At 34.8% G+C, this 13,179-nt stretch overlaps 1 protein-coding gene across 1 annotated transcript; it reads right to left on the bottom strand.

Annotated features, from left to right (window-relative positions):
- Positions 1 to 1,443: 1,443 nt before the first annotated feature.
- LOC135729946 (uncharacterized) lies at positions 1,444 to 9,734 on the bottom strand. The gene is made up of 7 exons (XM_065247850.1): positions 9,057 to 9,734; positions 4,266 to 4,400; positions 3,814 to 3,988; positions 3,018 to 3,116; positions 2,293 to 2,384; positions 1,970 to 2,110; positions 1,444 to 1,798 (listed from the first exon to the last, which is right to left on the bottom strand). The coding sequence occupies exons 1-7, from the start codon at positions 9,732 to 9,734 to the stop codon at positions 1,550 to 1,552; spliced, it is 1,569 nt and encodes a 522-aa protein (XP_065103922.1). The 3' UTR covers positions 1,444 to 1,549.
- Between the last annotated feature and the right edge of the window lie 3,445 nt (positions 9,735 to 13,179).

Genomic DNA, 13,179 nt, shown 5'->3' with positions numbered 1-13,179 from the left:
TTTTTGGTGATGTATCCCTTTAAATCCTGTTAGGATTGCATTGTGGCCAAATCTTTCAAACATGTTAAGAGCGTCACATTTCCGGAAGGGAATGAAATCTGGAGCTACAAAAATGTAGGATATGTGGAAAATAATGTGTTTTATAACCATAAACCACGCAAACACATTGTATTATACCAAATACACAAAATAATGTTGTTTTTAAGCAATGAAATAGATTTAATTAAATAAATCCAGAAAGGAAGCAGAAATCCGTGGTGAGGCAAAAACACAAATACACACTATTAGGAATGATAACAATGGCAAACACAGTGGTATTTATACACGGATACAAGGAACACCTGGAGACAATTAGGACACAAAAGACTACTAAAACCATGAACATAAAACAACACAACTGAAAACGCTTTACCATAAACCAAACACACAAGAAAGACACATTAAACATAATTTTTTATCCAGGAAGTTTATTTTAAGATTAAAGAACTGATATCAAACATGCTTACAGTTTTTTATTCTATGTGACTTGGAAAAGTAATAAAAACTCAACAGAAAGCCAGCAATGTTACAAACAAATAAAAACAATATATTCTTATAAAAGTGTAAATACAGTCCTAAAATAGACAAAACGTAAAGAATGAATGAATTAAAACAAAATATTACACTATAAGATAAACACACATCAACATATCTGACAGTATCTTCATCTTTCATCAAACCATTTACTACTTCATTTGATCCTGCTTTTAAAATATAAGATGTTGCTAAAATATGAACAAATGAGCAAATTGAGGTGCAGCAAGAATAACCCATACGATTGTTTAGGTTGTTTGTCCAGTCTCTCAAATATGACCCACAGATGCGTTTACTAAATAAGCGCCCCTACTGGCAGCAGGTGAAATATATGGGGGCATGAAATGATATACTGGGGTATACTTTTGTAATGATGACATGTACTGGGATAAGATTTTTAATTGAACTCTCCAGGATTAATATTTATATTACACTATTTAAGCATTTTGAGCAAATATCGTAAAACACTGCATACAAAAAGATTTCATCAAAAAGTACAAATATTTTAAGTGTCAAATCTCAGATCTGGTGTGTAAACTACCACCAGAAGAAGTGATGCATCATCATTTTGTCAGCTTGAAACGTGAAACGCTATTGGCTGTCATGACCGATTGCGTCTAGTGTTCCAGTTTATGTTTAAATAAGACCTCACTGTGTGCGTTGTGTTCACAAAGTTCTTCATGAAAACTGATCGTATGGCTTCAGTTCACAAGTTGTTTGTAATACTTTTATACTATTGTTTATTGTTGGGTTAAGGATAGGGATGAGGTTAGATGCTGCAAAATATATTTAAAACCATCAATGTTTATTATACCATTTCTGTTTTTACAAATGCAGAAACCTAAATGCGTCTAATCTGACACATAAGACAAACAATCTAGAGGACGCTTTTCCATAAAACGTTCCTGTATATTGTAATAAGCACAAATGTCCTTTGAGCCTCCCACACATCACCTCATTGAAAATCCACATGTGATTAACTGTCAGTCACTGAGCCAGGAATCAGGGATCTTCTGTCATTGTGTTGATCTGATGGGCTTTCATCTTCTCCCTGCTCTACGTGCAGTGCCCCCACCATTTCATCCAGCGTCCCGAAGCCACCTGCGGACTTCTCCACCTGCGCAGACACATGCAGTTTGACCTCTGACCCCTCTGGTTTAGGCAGGACCTCAGATCGAGAGACTGCTGTTATACTGTCACCTGTACTCTGTACTGTGGTGCTGGACTGAAGAACGAGAAACATTACTCTGTATTAATGTCCTCTTAGATTAATAACCACATGTTTTCTTACACGATTCAACACTGCAGAAGGTTTGGGAATAAAATTTCAGCCCTTTTTGTCATTTGAAGATGCACCTGTTTTAAAATTGCATGAAATAAGTTTTTGAACACTTACGTTCTCCATGGATACACCGCTGCATACCGCAGGCTTTTTCTTTCTCGAGATATTTGGGTTCCAGTGGCAAACCAAACTGTCATTCTGAACGCTGTAGTTTTTGTGACCCACCAACCAGTATGTGTTCATTTTACCTTTCCCCTGAAAATCACATCATGCACATACATTTATGCTGTTTTAATGTCAATGTGATCTCACATACTTACAGAAGCCAGCCAAAATGACTCAAATAAACCATTTGAAAAATATCAAGAAGTCATGATTTAAACCCCTTTAGTTTTTATTAAAGCATTTACAAGATTATAAAGACATGAGATTCTCACCTTAACTTCAATCTCACCCCTTAACTGTAGTTCATAAGCATTGTCCTTCATGAGCGCCAGATATGTAGCAGAGCTTGCATGAATCTTCTGTGCTAAAAACCAAGTTAAAGAAAAGATTAAAGTGTTCACTTGTTGAGCAAAATGATTTTATTTACTTTAATAAACCAAACATACACCAAAAGTCCACATAAATCATATTAAGTTGACCGTGGGCAGTTGAATGTGGACAGACCATGGCGTGGACAGCTGCATGTCTGCCTGTATCTCACTGTCAATAAAACCTTACTGCATATCAGTGTGTTGTTGTGTATAATATCACGGTAAAGACCTCTTGATGATTTGATTGTTTTACTCTCCATCAGATGCTGGCTTTATATCTGACTGGCTTTAAGGAACACAAGATTTTTTAAACAAACACAGTGATATTTAAAAAAATATCAGCTGATGTATCGTTCAGCATTAATATAAACCTCAAGAGGATTTATAAAGACTTTGTTATGTTTTATTATAATAACCACGTATGTTTTCTGTATGTGCTATGTATGGTTTATCTTTGTAGTCAGTTCAGATAGTTTAGGAAACAGAGCTAAAATTTAAACTAAACCACATTAGATTTCTATAGTGATGTAGGGACTAAAAATATTCATGACAAGATGAAAGAGGAGAGGACAATAAAAAATGCCATTGTAAGAGAAAAAGGTGGACGTCTACATAGACAAACGTACGCAGGCTTGTGGACTCCATCCGAGAGGCGGTGTTGACTGTATCTCCAAACAGACAGTAGCGGGGCATCTTATAACCAACAATACCAGCAACACAAGGGCCTTGAGTGCAAAACATACATGAGATAAGACTGTAAATCATTATACATAAACACATATTTACTAATATCAATTTATACTCAGCATTCTTTAATGTCAACATGAAACATGTCTTATTTATTAAGCTTTATAAAATGGTTAGTTCCAATCCTTGATTCTGATTGGTCAATAGGTGTGCTTTATTCACGATAAAACACTGCTATGACCGCTGCACCCAATGGTTCTGTTTATCACTGCACACTTAGCAACACCCTTAGCAACCACACATATCAGTTTGTTGTTTTTATTTGAGCTTTCATGCATATTACACATTGGAACACATTTTTGTTCATGGTCAGGGACTATTTTTTCCAGCGGAAGAAATGCTTTTTATTGATTTAACTTCATGAAAGTTGCACAAATTTTTTTTTTTATTTTAATATTGTGTGGTAACCGTTTATAAAAGCAATAAGGTACTTGAGGCAAGTGCTGTATCGTGAATAAATAACGGCTGAAGGGGTTGCATTGACTCCGGCCCTTCAGCTGTTACTTATTCAGGATAGAGCACAGCCTCTCGTACCTTATTGCTTACATGATCCAGACCTCAAAAGAATGAATGGTGTAAAATAATAAAAAATGTATAAAAAAATTAAACAGGAGAAATCTGATTTCGTGTTGACATTAAGTGATATGTTTTATGAATGACTGTAAAGCAGTAGACCTGTGTGTATGCCGGCACGGAGCTGAAGGCGTTTATTAGGCATGTGTGGTATTGGCACCTGTCTGACAGCAGCCACCAGATCCAGTGACATTTTAGCGATCTCATCTGCATGCTTATCTCCATTTCTCTCTGGCAGTCCACTGACCACCATGTATGCATCTCCTATAGTCTCCACCTGTTTTAGTAACACACTTTCATGTAACACTTGTGAAATGTACAAAAAACTGAAAAAAATAACCCACTCCCCAAACATTATGGTAAGTTGTGCTGTTATGTTTCTCTTTCATGATTTTATTTATAGTTTAAATTGTATTCAGTGATGATTCTTTATTAATATTATTTGTATAAATTGTGTTACAGTAAAGTCATTACAGTGAGAAGATTCTGTGTGTGTGTGTATTCTGGATGACCGTTCATGGCTGCTGTATGTGATTGTAAGAGTTTGTGCATACCTTGTAGACATCATAGGAGTCAATACGTGTGTCAAAACACATATAGAGGTTATTAAGCATCCCAACAACTTGTAATGGAGTGCAGGAGGCTGATATAGCTGTAAACCCCACTATATCAGAGAAGAAAATAGTCACCTGGAACATAATATGGGCATAAAGTGCATCTGAGAACATATTATTAACTAATAAAAACACCTAAATGCCTACAATGGACTCATTGGATGACATTATATTACAGTGCACTGATAGACACCAGCTGTACAGTTCAGACCTGATCCTAATACCTACATATCTACTGAAGATAATGTAAAAGGTCTGTGATGGTGTTAGGCATTGCAAAGTGGTTGGGAGTTTTACCTCATTTTTATTTAGGCATAAACACTGTAAGAAAAAAGGTCCAAAAAAATTTACAAAACTGTACCTTTTCTGTCGCTAGACTAGAACCATCAAATTATCATTTTTGTACTATTATGGGTATACAACACATTAAAACTTTGTATATCTTTTGGGGTACAATATTATTATGTAGCTATAGTGTACTTAAGAAACAATTTTGTATTAGTTAAACCTATACAGCAAAAATATATTTTCAAATGTAATAAAATATTTGTACTTAAATATATTTTTTTAATATGCTTACAAAAATGTATTTTTCACTCATATATTTTTTGGCCATTTTCGTATATTTTGAAATATATTTTAAAGCATTTATATTCAAATCGCATTGGAAGAAAATGTTTGTATGTTACAAACCTGTAAAAATAAAAGGTTTGAAAAGATTCAAATTAAATATATATTTCCACACTGTTCAAAATTTCTGTAGACATTACAGTATTACTGTCAGCCCTGTGCCAGTAACTTACTGTAGATTTTACATTTATGTTATTTACTGTCAACAGTTTGTTCAAAGTTAAATGAACATTAAACATTAACAAGTTTTTATTTTTACAGAATAAAACTAAAATTACAACCTCATGCAAAGAATTCTGAGAATCAAACTCTGATTAAAAAAAAAACAGAAAAAGGTTGCATGAAGCTGTTATTTTATAACGTTTAATGTTCATTTATCTTTGAACAAACTGTTGCCAGTAACATAAATAACAATTTACAGTATGTTACTGGCAAACAACTGCATAACTAGTTAAGGATATGTCTAGTTAAGGGAAACACATTTAATGTGTTAAATGACCTCTGGCGATGATCTGACTTTTCTTTGTAAGCTTAGAATCTTTTTCTCTTTATTTACAATAAACGGGTAAGTCCGATGAGGCTTCCATGTCGTTTCGCCATATTGGAAAACTATAATAGCAGAGAGGGACAAAAAAACAAATAGCCTACCGCAACCACTGATCTATATAAATGATTGGATTGCGCATGACGTCACAATTGTGAAACCACCGTGCCGCCATATTAGTATACCCAAACATTTTATTAAATCAATGGATGTTATCAGATTTTAATGATAAAACATCACTTTACTAGTCTCCCTGTACATTATTACAACGTAAACGTTCTAAGCATGTACATAGTTATTAGGGCTGTAACAATTTAATGGTGCAAATGCGCGTTTTTTCAATGAATGAATTTTAATAAATTAGGTTGAATTCCCGGCACATCCCAGAGCCAGGGGGTAGCAGCTGGTAGCATTACAAACGCTATTCCAGGAAATGTCCACAGGAATATTTATATCGCTGTTCTTCGGATTGTTTCAGGTATTTTCATGATAATAAAGAATATTTTGAATGATTTTGTTTAACGAGTGTTGCTTTTTTAGAGTGATTTTAGATTGAGAAGGACTTCCTACTGACCAAAACACCATAGTACACACACAAGCTGTGCATGAAACAAAGAATTGCAGCCTTGCGATGCAGAATCGAATTCAGACAGGCATTTTTAATGGGACACACGATTAATCGTTTCAGTCCTAATAGTTATTTACTGAAAGTTGTACATTATGCTTTTTAAACAGTAAGTTATTATACATTCATCTTTATTACAGTATCAGATCAGCAGACAGACCGCAGGATGTTTAGTATTAATGACAAACGTGCTCATTCTGAAATCTAAATAAATAATCATGTTTTGTACTGTATGTGCATGCAATAATTTGCTGGTTTTGTAATTATTTTATCTTTACAAGTTACCTAAACTTATTTAGAGAAATATTGCTGATCGTGTAGCTTACTGTCAAAAAACTTTATTTATACCCGTGTCATTAACAGAATGCAGCAGACACACTCACCTTAATGGGTTTTATAAATCCCTTATCCTACCTGATTAAACATAAACATTGCAAATAACACCAGAATTAACAATTCATTTATGTACACATATCCTAAAAATTAACCTTGTGTGACTGATACGCTGTAAAGCGAGTGAATTTAGATCATGATTTTGAATGTAAGTCAATGACACCCTCTGCCAAGATGGCCACTCGAACTCTGCGCTGGCTTCACCTCACGCTGTTATGTTAAGCGTTCTATGCTTAATCCAGTCATTTATATAGATCAGTGACCACAACGTGTTTCCATAACACGTTTTCGTTCAGAACACGAGAACCAGCTGAAACAGAGATCAGTGAGTACATAACGGCTACTGTAGTTGCAACACGCATTTGGAAAAGCGAGGCGCTAGAGAGCACTATTTATTTAAATGAAAACAACAATTTCACCACTAGATGGGTCCTGCTTACTGTCCCTTTAAAGGCGGAGAGCACAATTTCTGAAAAACGCTTCGTAAAATGGAGTCGAGCCGACTACCAAAACACACTTGTAGCCAATCAGCAGTAAGGTGCTTGTCTAATAACCGATATCGTTGTCTGGGTTGCGTATGTGTGGGGCGGGTCTATCAAAAGAAAGGTCCAGATTCTATTGGGGTAGGGGCGTGATTGTTTAAGTGATTTCAAATATCAACACTGGCTTTCAAACATTCTGCACTCTGCCTTTAACTTAACACATCTCTGTGTTATTTTTGGAACAAGACACTTTGATCTTGTGCTGTCCCTTTTATTTATTTGAACACAAAATCAACACGAAATGATGATAATGTGTTAAAATAGGATCATGCAATACAATGTGTTAAAATGAACACATCCTTTCTAGAGTGTATAATTTTACATTTTATACATACTTATAAATTTTATACTTATACTATATACATTTTATACAAATGTTAATATTTCTGCCAAGAAAATCTATTTTTCCTGTATGAAATTATGCTAATATGTGAGGGTTAAAAGTAAATATATTTTCAAATTCAGAATTAAATATTTAATTAAGCTTTCTACAAAATGTATTAAGACATATATTTAAAACATATTTTGGCCAGAGATTTTTTTTCTGGCATATGGGAAGGTACGGCTCTCCTGATTTTGCCAAGTGGTTGACGTCCTTATGTTAAACCTGGGACAACATTTCAATCAACCAATAAGATTTCAGAAATAAGTTTACAGTTTGTTTTAAGTTTAAGCTTACAAACAGACCATTGTTTTTCACTTATTATGTCCCTCTGATTTTGGGGTTTGGTTATGGTTAGAGTTGGGGTTTGGGGTGGGTTTAGGTTTAATTTAGAAAAATTTTGTCCTTGGGTCAACACAATATGTTGCCCTGAGGACATCTCTCACTTGGCAAAATCAGTTTGAGCGGGAAGGTACACAATAGATCCTTAATAAGGTACACTACAACATTATATTAGGTTTAGTTACCTGTACCTTCATTTCTGACAGTGTATATAGTGGCAAAAGTGATGTCCAATTCTGAACAATATTCAAATATTTTATTAGAGATCCATATTTTTTACGTATGTTGCATTGGTGTGTGGAGTATAAACTGAAGCTTTCAGAAGAATTTAAGAAGGCTTGGCAAAGTTTATAAAGACATAGCTCAACAAAATAACCACAAAATATTACAACAAAAGAGGATCAACAAATATTAATATCAGATAATGAATGCTTTATTACCTGTGAGCTTTTATTATATGATCTTTTTGTACATTCAGATTAAATGCAGACTCTTTAATACACTGTGGTTTACCTTTTTGCCAAATGATCTTGTCTAATAAAAAGTGTTTTGTCATCCACATCACATTGTAATGGTTTAATCTAACCTGAGGCAACATCACTTTTGACCACTACCGTAGCTTGCCTCTATTCTTCAATACAAGTCATTGATTTTTTTTTACTGCTCGATTAGAAAACAACATTTGAAGTATAATCATGCATGCCTGTTTATTACTTAGGGCCGGGATGAGGTTTAAGCATCCTGTTTATCTTGAACAGCACGACTAATACATCAGTTATGCTCATAAACATCCTCCTCAAAACAGATATTATTTAGCTCATATTAGATTAGCATGTGTGAAAGACTGTGCTGTTACAGAGACAGTGTGATATGTCTAGTTTCTACAAAACTCCATTTGGCTTAAGTGCTTTAAATTTGAGGAGATGAGCTTCAGGTGCTCAAATTGCCCTCATACACACACATGTGATATTTACCTCACTCCCTCATGAGCTGTTTTATCTCCTGATGAATATGGAAAAGCATAATTACAGGCAATTACTACAACAAAAAGAACAAACAGAATTGAAGCGCGTGTGTTTTCCTGACGCTGCCATCTCACCAACATCCCTAATGAACGTGTCTGTCTTTTTAGATCTGAGATATTGATTTGTTAAAGGGAATGTCCGTCCGCTCCTGAATCAAAACAAGACTTCTGCTCTTTTGGCTATATGCATACAGAAATACGTTCATAACACTTTTTTATTTAGTCACCCTTGTCATCTCATTTGCTTACCTTTTCATAACTCTCAGCCTCTACGTGCTTGTTTTGGCGGAGCTGCTTGGCCACAGATTTGGGTAACATCTGATGAAGGAGATCTTCTGCGACACGTCTTTCTCTCTTCAGGTCATCCGTCTTCTCCTTGAGGCTGCGAGCGTAATCCTGAATCCACTCGGTCATTTGCTTGAAAGACAGGAGAACTATGGGATAAATTAGACAGGCGATGGCAAGCAAGCAGATCTGCAGACTGATGTTCGAGGAGATATCTCTGGATTTGAGTTTCAGAGCCCGTCCGGCCCAGGCGTGAAAACATCTCAGCGTGTTCTCCAAGGCCTGCGTGACTTCTACAGATCCAATGGAGGAGAACACCACAGGAGAATAGAAAATATCTTTTGTATTGGTCAGGTTTAGCTCTATATCAGTGTTTTCCCTCCAGCAGTGCTGAAGGTTTTCTGACATCTCTTTTATGACTGACATGAGCATTGCTGCATGCCACATTTTCTCCTGGATATCTTTTTCACCTGTTATTAACCGATAGTTCAGCTCCTGGATTACCAAAAGCAATTTCAGAGCAAGAACATCTGTCCAATCTGGATTGTGTTTAAGAAAACCAAGGTGTATTTCTTTGACACCCCATGAAGTTAATATCTTCTCAATTGCAAGGGTAAAGGCATCAGTACCATTAACATCCATGAGCTCATCTATCCATGTGACATTGAGAAACCCTGAAAAATCTGACTGAAGATGCTCACAAAACTGGAGTAAGTCAACACCGCAGGGTTGACCCAAACCGTCCACGTTTGTATCGCTACAACAGCGATTAACCGTGAGCATTACGGTGGACCCAGAGCTCAGCAAACTCTCTTGTTTGTTATCATAAATTGAATTCTCTCTCGACAAACTGAGGTTTCTTAATGTTTGGAGCTCCATCACGAGTCTGAGGGTGACATTAGTCCTGCAGGAGGTTAACTCTTTCAGTGCTGCCTTAGTGGACTGCCACTGAGCCAAAGATGAGTTAAAGTCCATGGTCACAGCACAAAGCAAAGCCAAGAAAGAGATTACACAAGCGATGAGAATCCTGAGAACGGTACGACTGCGACTGCAACAGCTGAGTACTGAGAGTCTGTGAAAAGAGATGACAAGGTCAGGTACAGCTGCTGAAAATCAACTATTTACACCAGTCAAACAAGCTGTATCTGAGGTACATTTGTCTGGTGTATTTGGTGAAAATATTTTAGGTCATTATGAATAAAGGTCTTTGGGATTCACCTGTTTGTCATTCGCTAGTTAAAAAAATGAATCTCCTCTAAAATCATCTGCATCACAAAAAAACTCAGAAATTACTATCAAAGAAAATGGCTTTTTTTAAAGATGACACAAAGCACACAATTAACAAATGAATGGAATAAAACTTTACTTAAAATAATTATATAGTTTATCTGTGTGAAATTGACTTTATGCATATACTGTATTAAATTTTCAGGTTGCAAAACGTAAAGACATAAACACCTGAATAAGATGTTAGGAATCCACACAAGTGTGGCCTGATTTTTCTAACATTTCTAAACAAATTTTTAACCTAAAAGTTTAAAATAAAGGTTAGTAAAAAAATTATGCTCTGCATCCTTATTAATATGGCTTATAATTGAATAAACAAATGTTATAAAATATGAAGTAATATGAATATTTTGTCAGTAGCATAGTATTATTAATAAATGTGTTACCTGCAGAGCTCGCAGTCTGTTTGTGTCTCCAGTGTTTGATCTCCTGAGATCTCCTTCTGTCTCCTTCTGTGGATTTTATTTAAAGTGCCTTTCAGAGAGGCTGAAGATAAAGTCCCCGACGCAAAACAATCTTTCTTCATGAACTCCACTGATGACATTACATTACTCTTGTGTTTCAAACACTGCAGCTACAGTCAATATCTGTATAACGTCACATCTGACCGTCTGCTGGGCGTGATTGTGCGCGTGCCCGCTGTCTGATGCTCGACGTGACGTCGTTTTAATAGCAGGGTAAAACTATAATCTTGCTACAGATAAACAGTTTTTCATTTAAATACTTACAGCATAATCCATTCTAATTGACGGCAATATGGCAATAATTATGTTCATATGACATATTTAATTACAGTTTTATAATATTAGGGACCGTTTAACTTTACATTCATCATTATAGTTTATGTTTAATTTAAACAACTACAAATCTGTGTATAAAAGGCTATTTTCACCACATCCATTTAAAAGAAATAATAAATATCAGTATTTGAATATCCAGCGCAAAAAATACGAATTTAATTAAGTATTTGGACAAAAAAACTAAGCAAGCCTAATCAATAAACATGTGTTAAGAGCATATATAAAAAATACATTGTCCGTCCAAAAAGTCACCACCTGCTGCAAATAGGTAAAGTGGCGGGGCCAGACATTTAAAACTGAGTGGATCTCTGTGAAATAGGGTGGACCTCTCAAATTATCTCATTTTACAATATAGTAATGATTACACGGATTTCATTACGTTTTTTAAGTCATGGATCGAATAATTTTCAGATCAGCTGAAAGGGAAAAGAGATAAAGATAAATAAAATAAGAAAAAATCAAGAAATTCTAAACAAAAGAACAAAGTTACAAATAAAGTATAACAGCTGCATTTAGGTACAGAAATAGAATCAAATGAATAATGACAATGTATTCTTCATTATATAATTTAAATATTATATTTTTAAAGCAGAAGTGATTTTCCTTTTGTCTTTTGATGTTTGATTAACATAATGACACAAACATACGCAGATTTCTTGAGGCTTCTGACACTTTAAGACCGAATAAGCACGGATCCAAATACGGACACACATTTGATTTCTTTCTGAACTGTTTGCGTCTATTTGAGGATTTGTGTGCGTCTGTGCGCAGAGAAAACATCTCACTTTTACTTTTTCAAATTTTGTAAGATGCTTGAATGTTAACATTTGCAAGGCTTTGAAACACATGCAAATGATAAACTTTTTATTTAAATAATTATTTATTTCTGAATGATGCGTATTTCAGCGATTATTATTAAATAGATTATTATTATTATATAAAAAAGTTTGTGTCTATTCTGACAAAAACTCAGCCGTCCATCTGAGTTTCCCAGTGCCACCTTGGCCCTTACAGTATGTACAGTAACCTCGCCACGAAGCTGTTGCAGTTGGTCAGGTCTAGGTTCAGCAACGTCATGTGCCCAAAGAATGAGGTCAGCTGACTATCTGAATATACTGCATGGATTTTTTTTTCTTCCCTGATGGCACGGACATATTCCAAGATGACAAATCTAGGATAAATTGGTCTCAAATTGTGAATGAGTGGTTCAGGGAGCAAGAGACATTTGAGAAGACTTTGTGCAGCTGTTCCACAATATCTTTGCGAAATATGAATGCAACTTTGGACGGGAATAAATGTTGTGATATTGCAGAAGCGCTGTCATGGTAAATGCGTGCAGTAATCAAAAGCTAAAGCTACAAGCTGTCCTGTAGTGTGTTACTTTTTGGACGGGCAGTGCAGCCGTAAAATTAAATTTAAATTAATATTTTTATCAACTTACATTAATAGGTCATCAACAAGAATTTAAATGAGCAAACAGATCAAATTTGATTGAATACATATTTACTAATTAATGTAGAATTAAATTCATATTGAATGTTGCACAATTTTAATTAAACATTATCAAATAATTATTCAGAATTGTATAATAATAAAAACAATAATAATTAGTTATTTTATTTTTAAGAAAGAACAATTACAAGAGAGTTAAACCTAAATTAATATTACCTCCTATAAAATATTTTACTTGGTTTCGGTCTCTTTGAAATATAAAAAGTTAACAGAAAAAACACAAGGGAGGTTCAATAGTTTAAAAATACTAATTGCGTGTTTAATATGCCGCTTATTCAGAAAATTAGCATATATATAAAATGATTAATTATTTATATAAATACTGATATAATTATTGTTCATTTAGCAGACACTTTTATTCAACGCGGCTCACATTGAACATTTTCATTTAAGAGAAACAACTGCAATAAATATTTCTGCAGTTAATGTCTTGGGGATTTTGTACTGTATGCTGTCTCTTTTGCTCCCCCTGCTGGTAAACTTTTTGA

This window comes from Paramisgurnus dabryanus, chromosome 11 (assembly GCF_030506205.2).
Source record: "Paramisgurnus dabryanus chromosome 11, PD_genome_1.1, whole genome shotgun sequence".
Taxonomy (NCBI): domain Eukaryota; kingdom Metazoa; phylum Chordata; class Actinopteri; order Cypriniformes; family Cobitidae; genus Paramisgurnus; species Paramisgurnus dabryanus.
The sequence above is the reverse complement of the archived record's forward strand: the minus strand, read 5'-3'. Positions and strand labels throughout refer to the sequence as shown.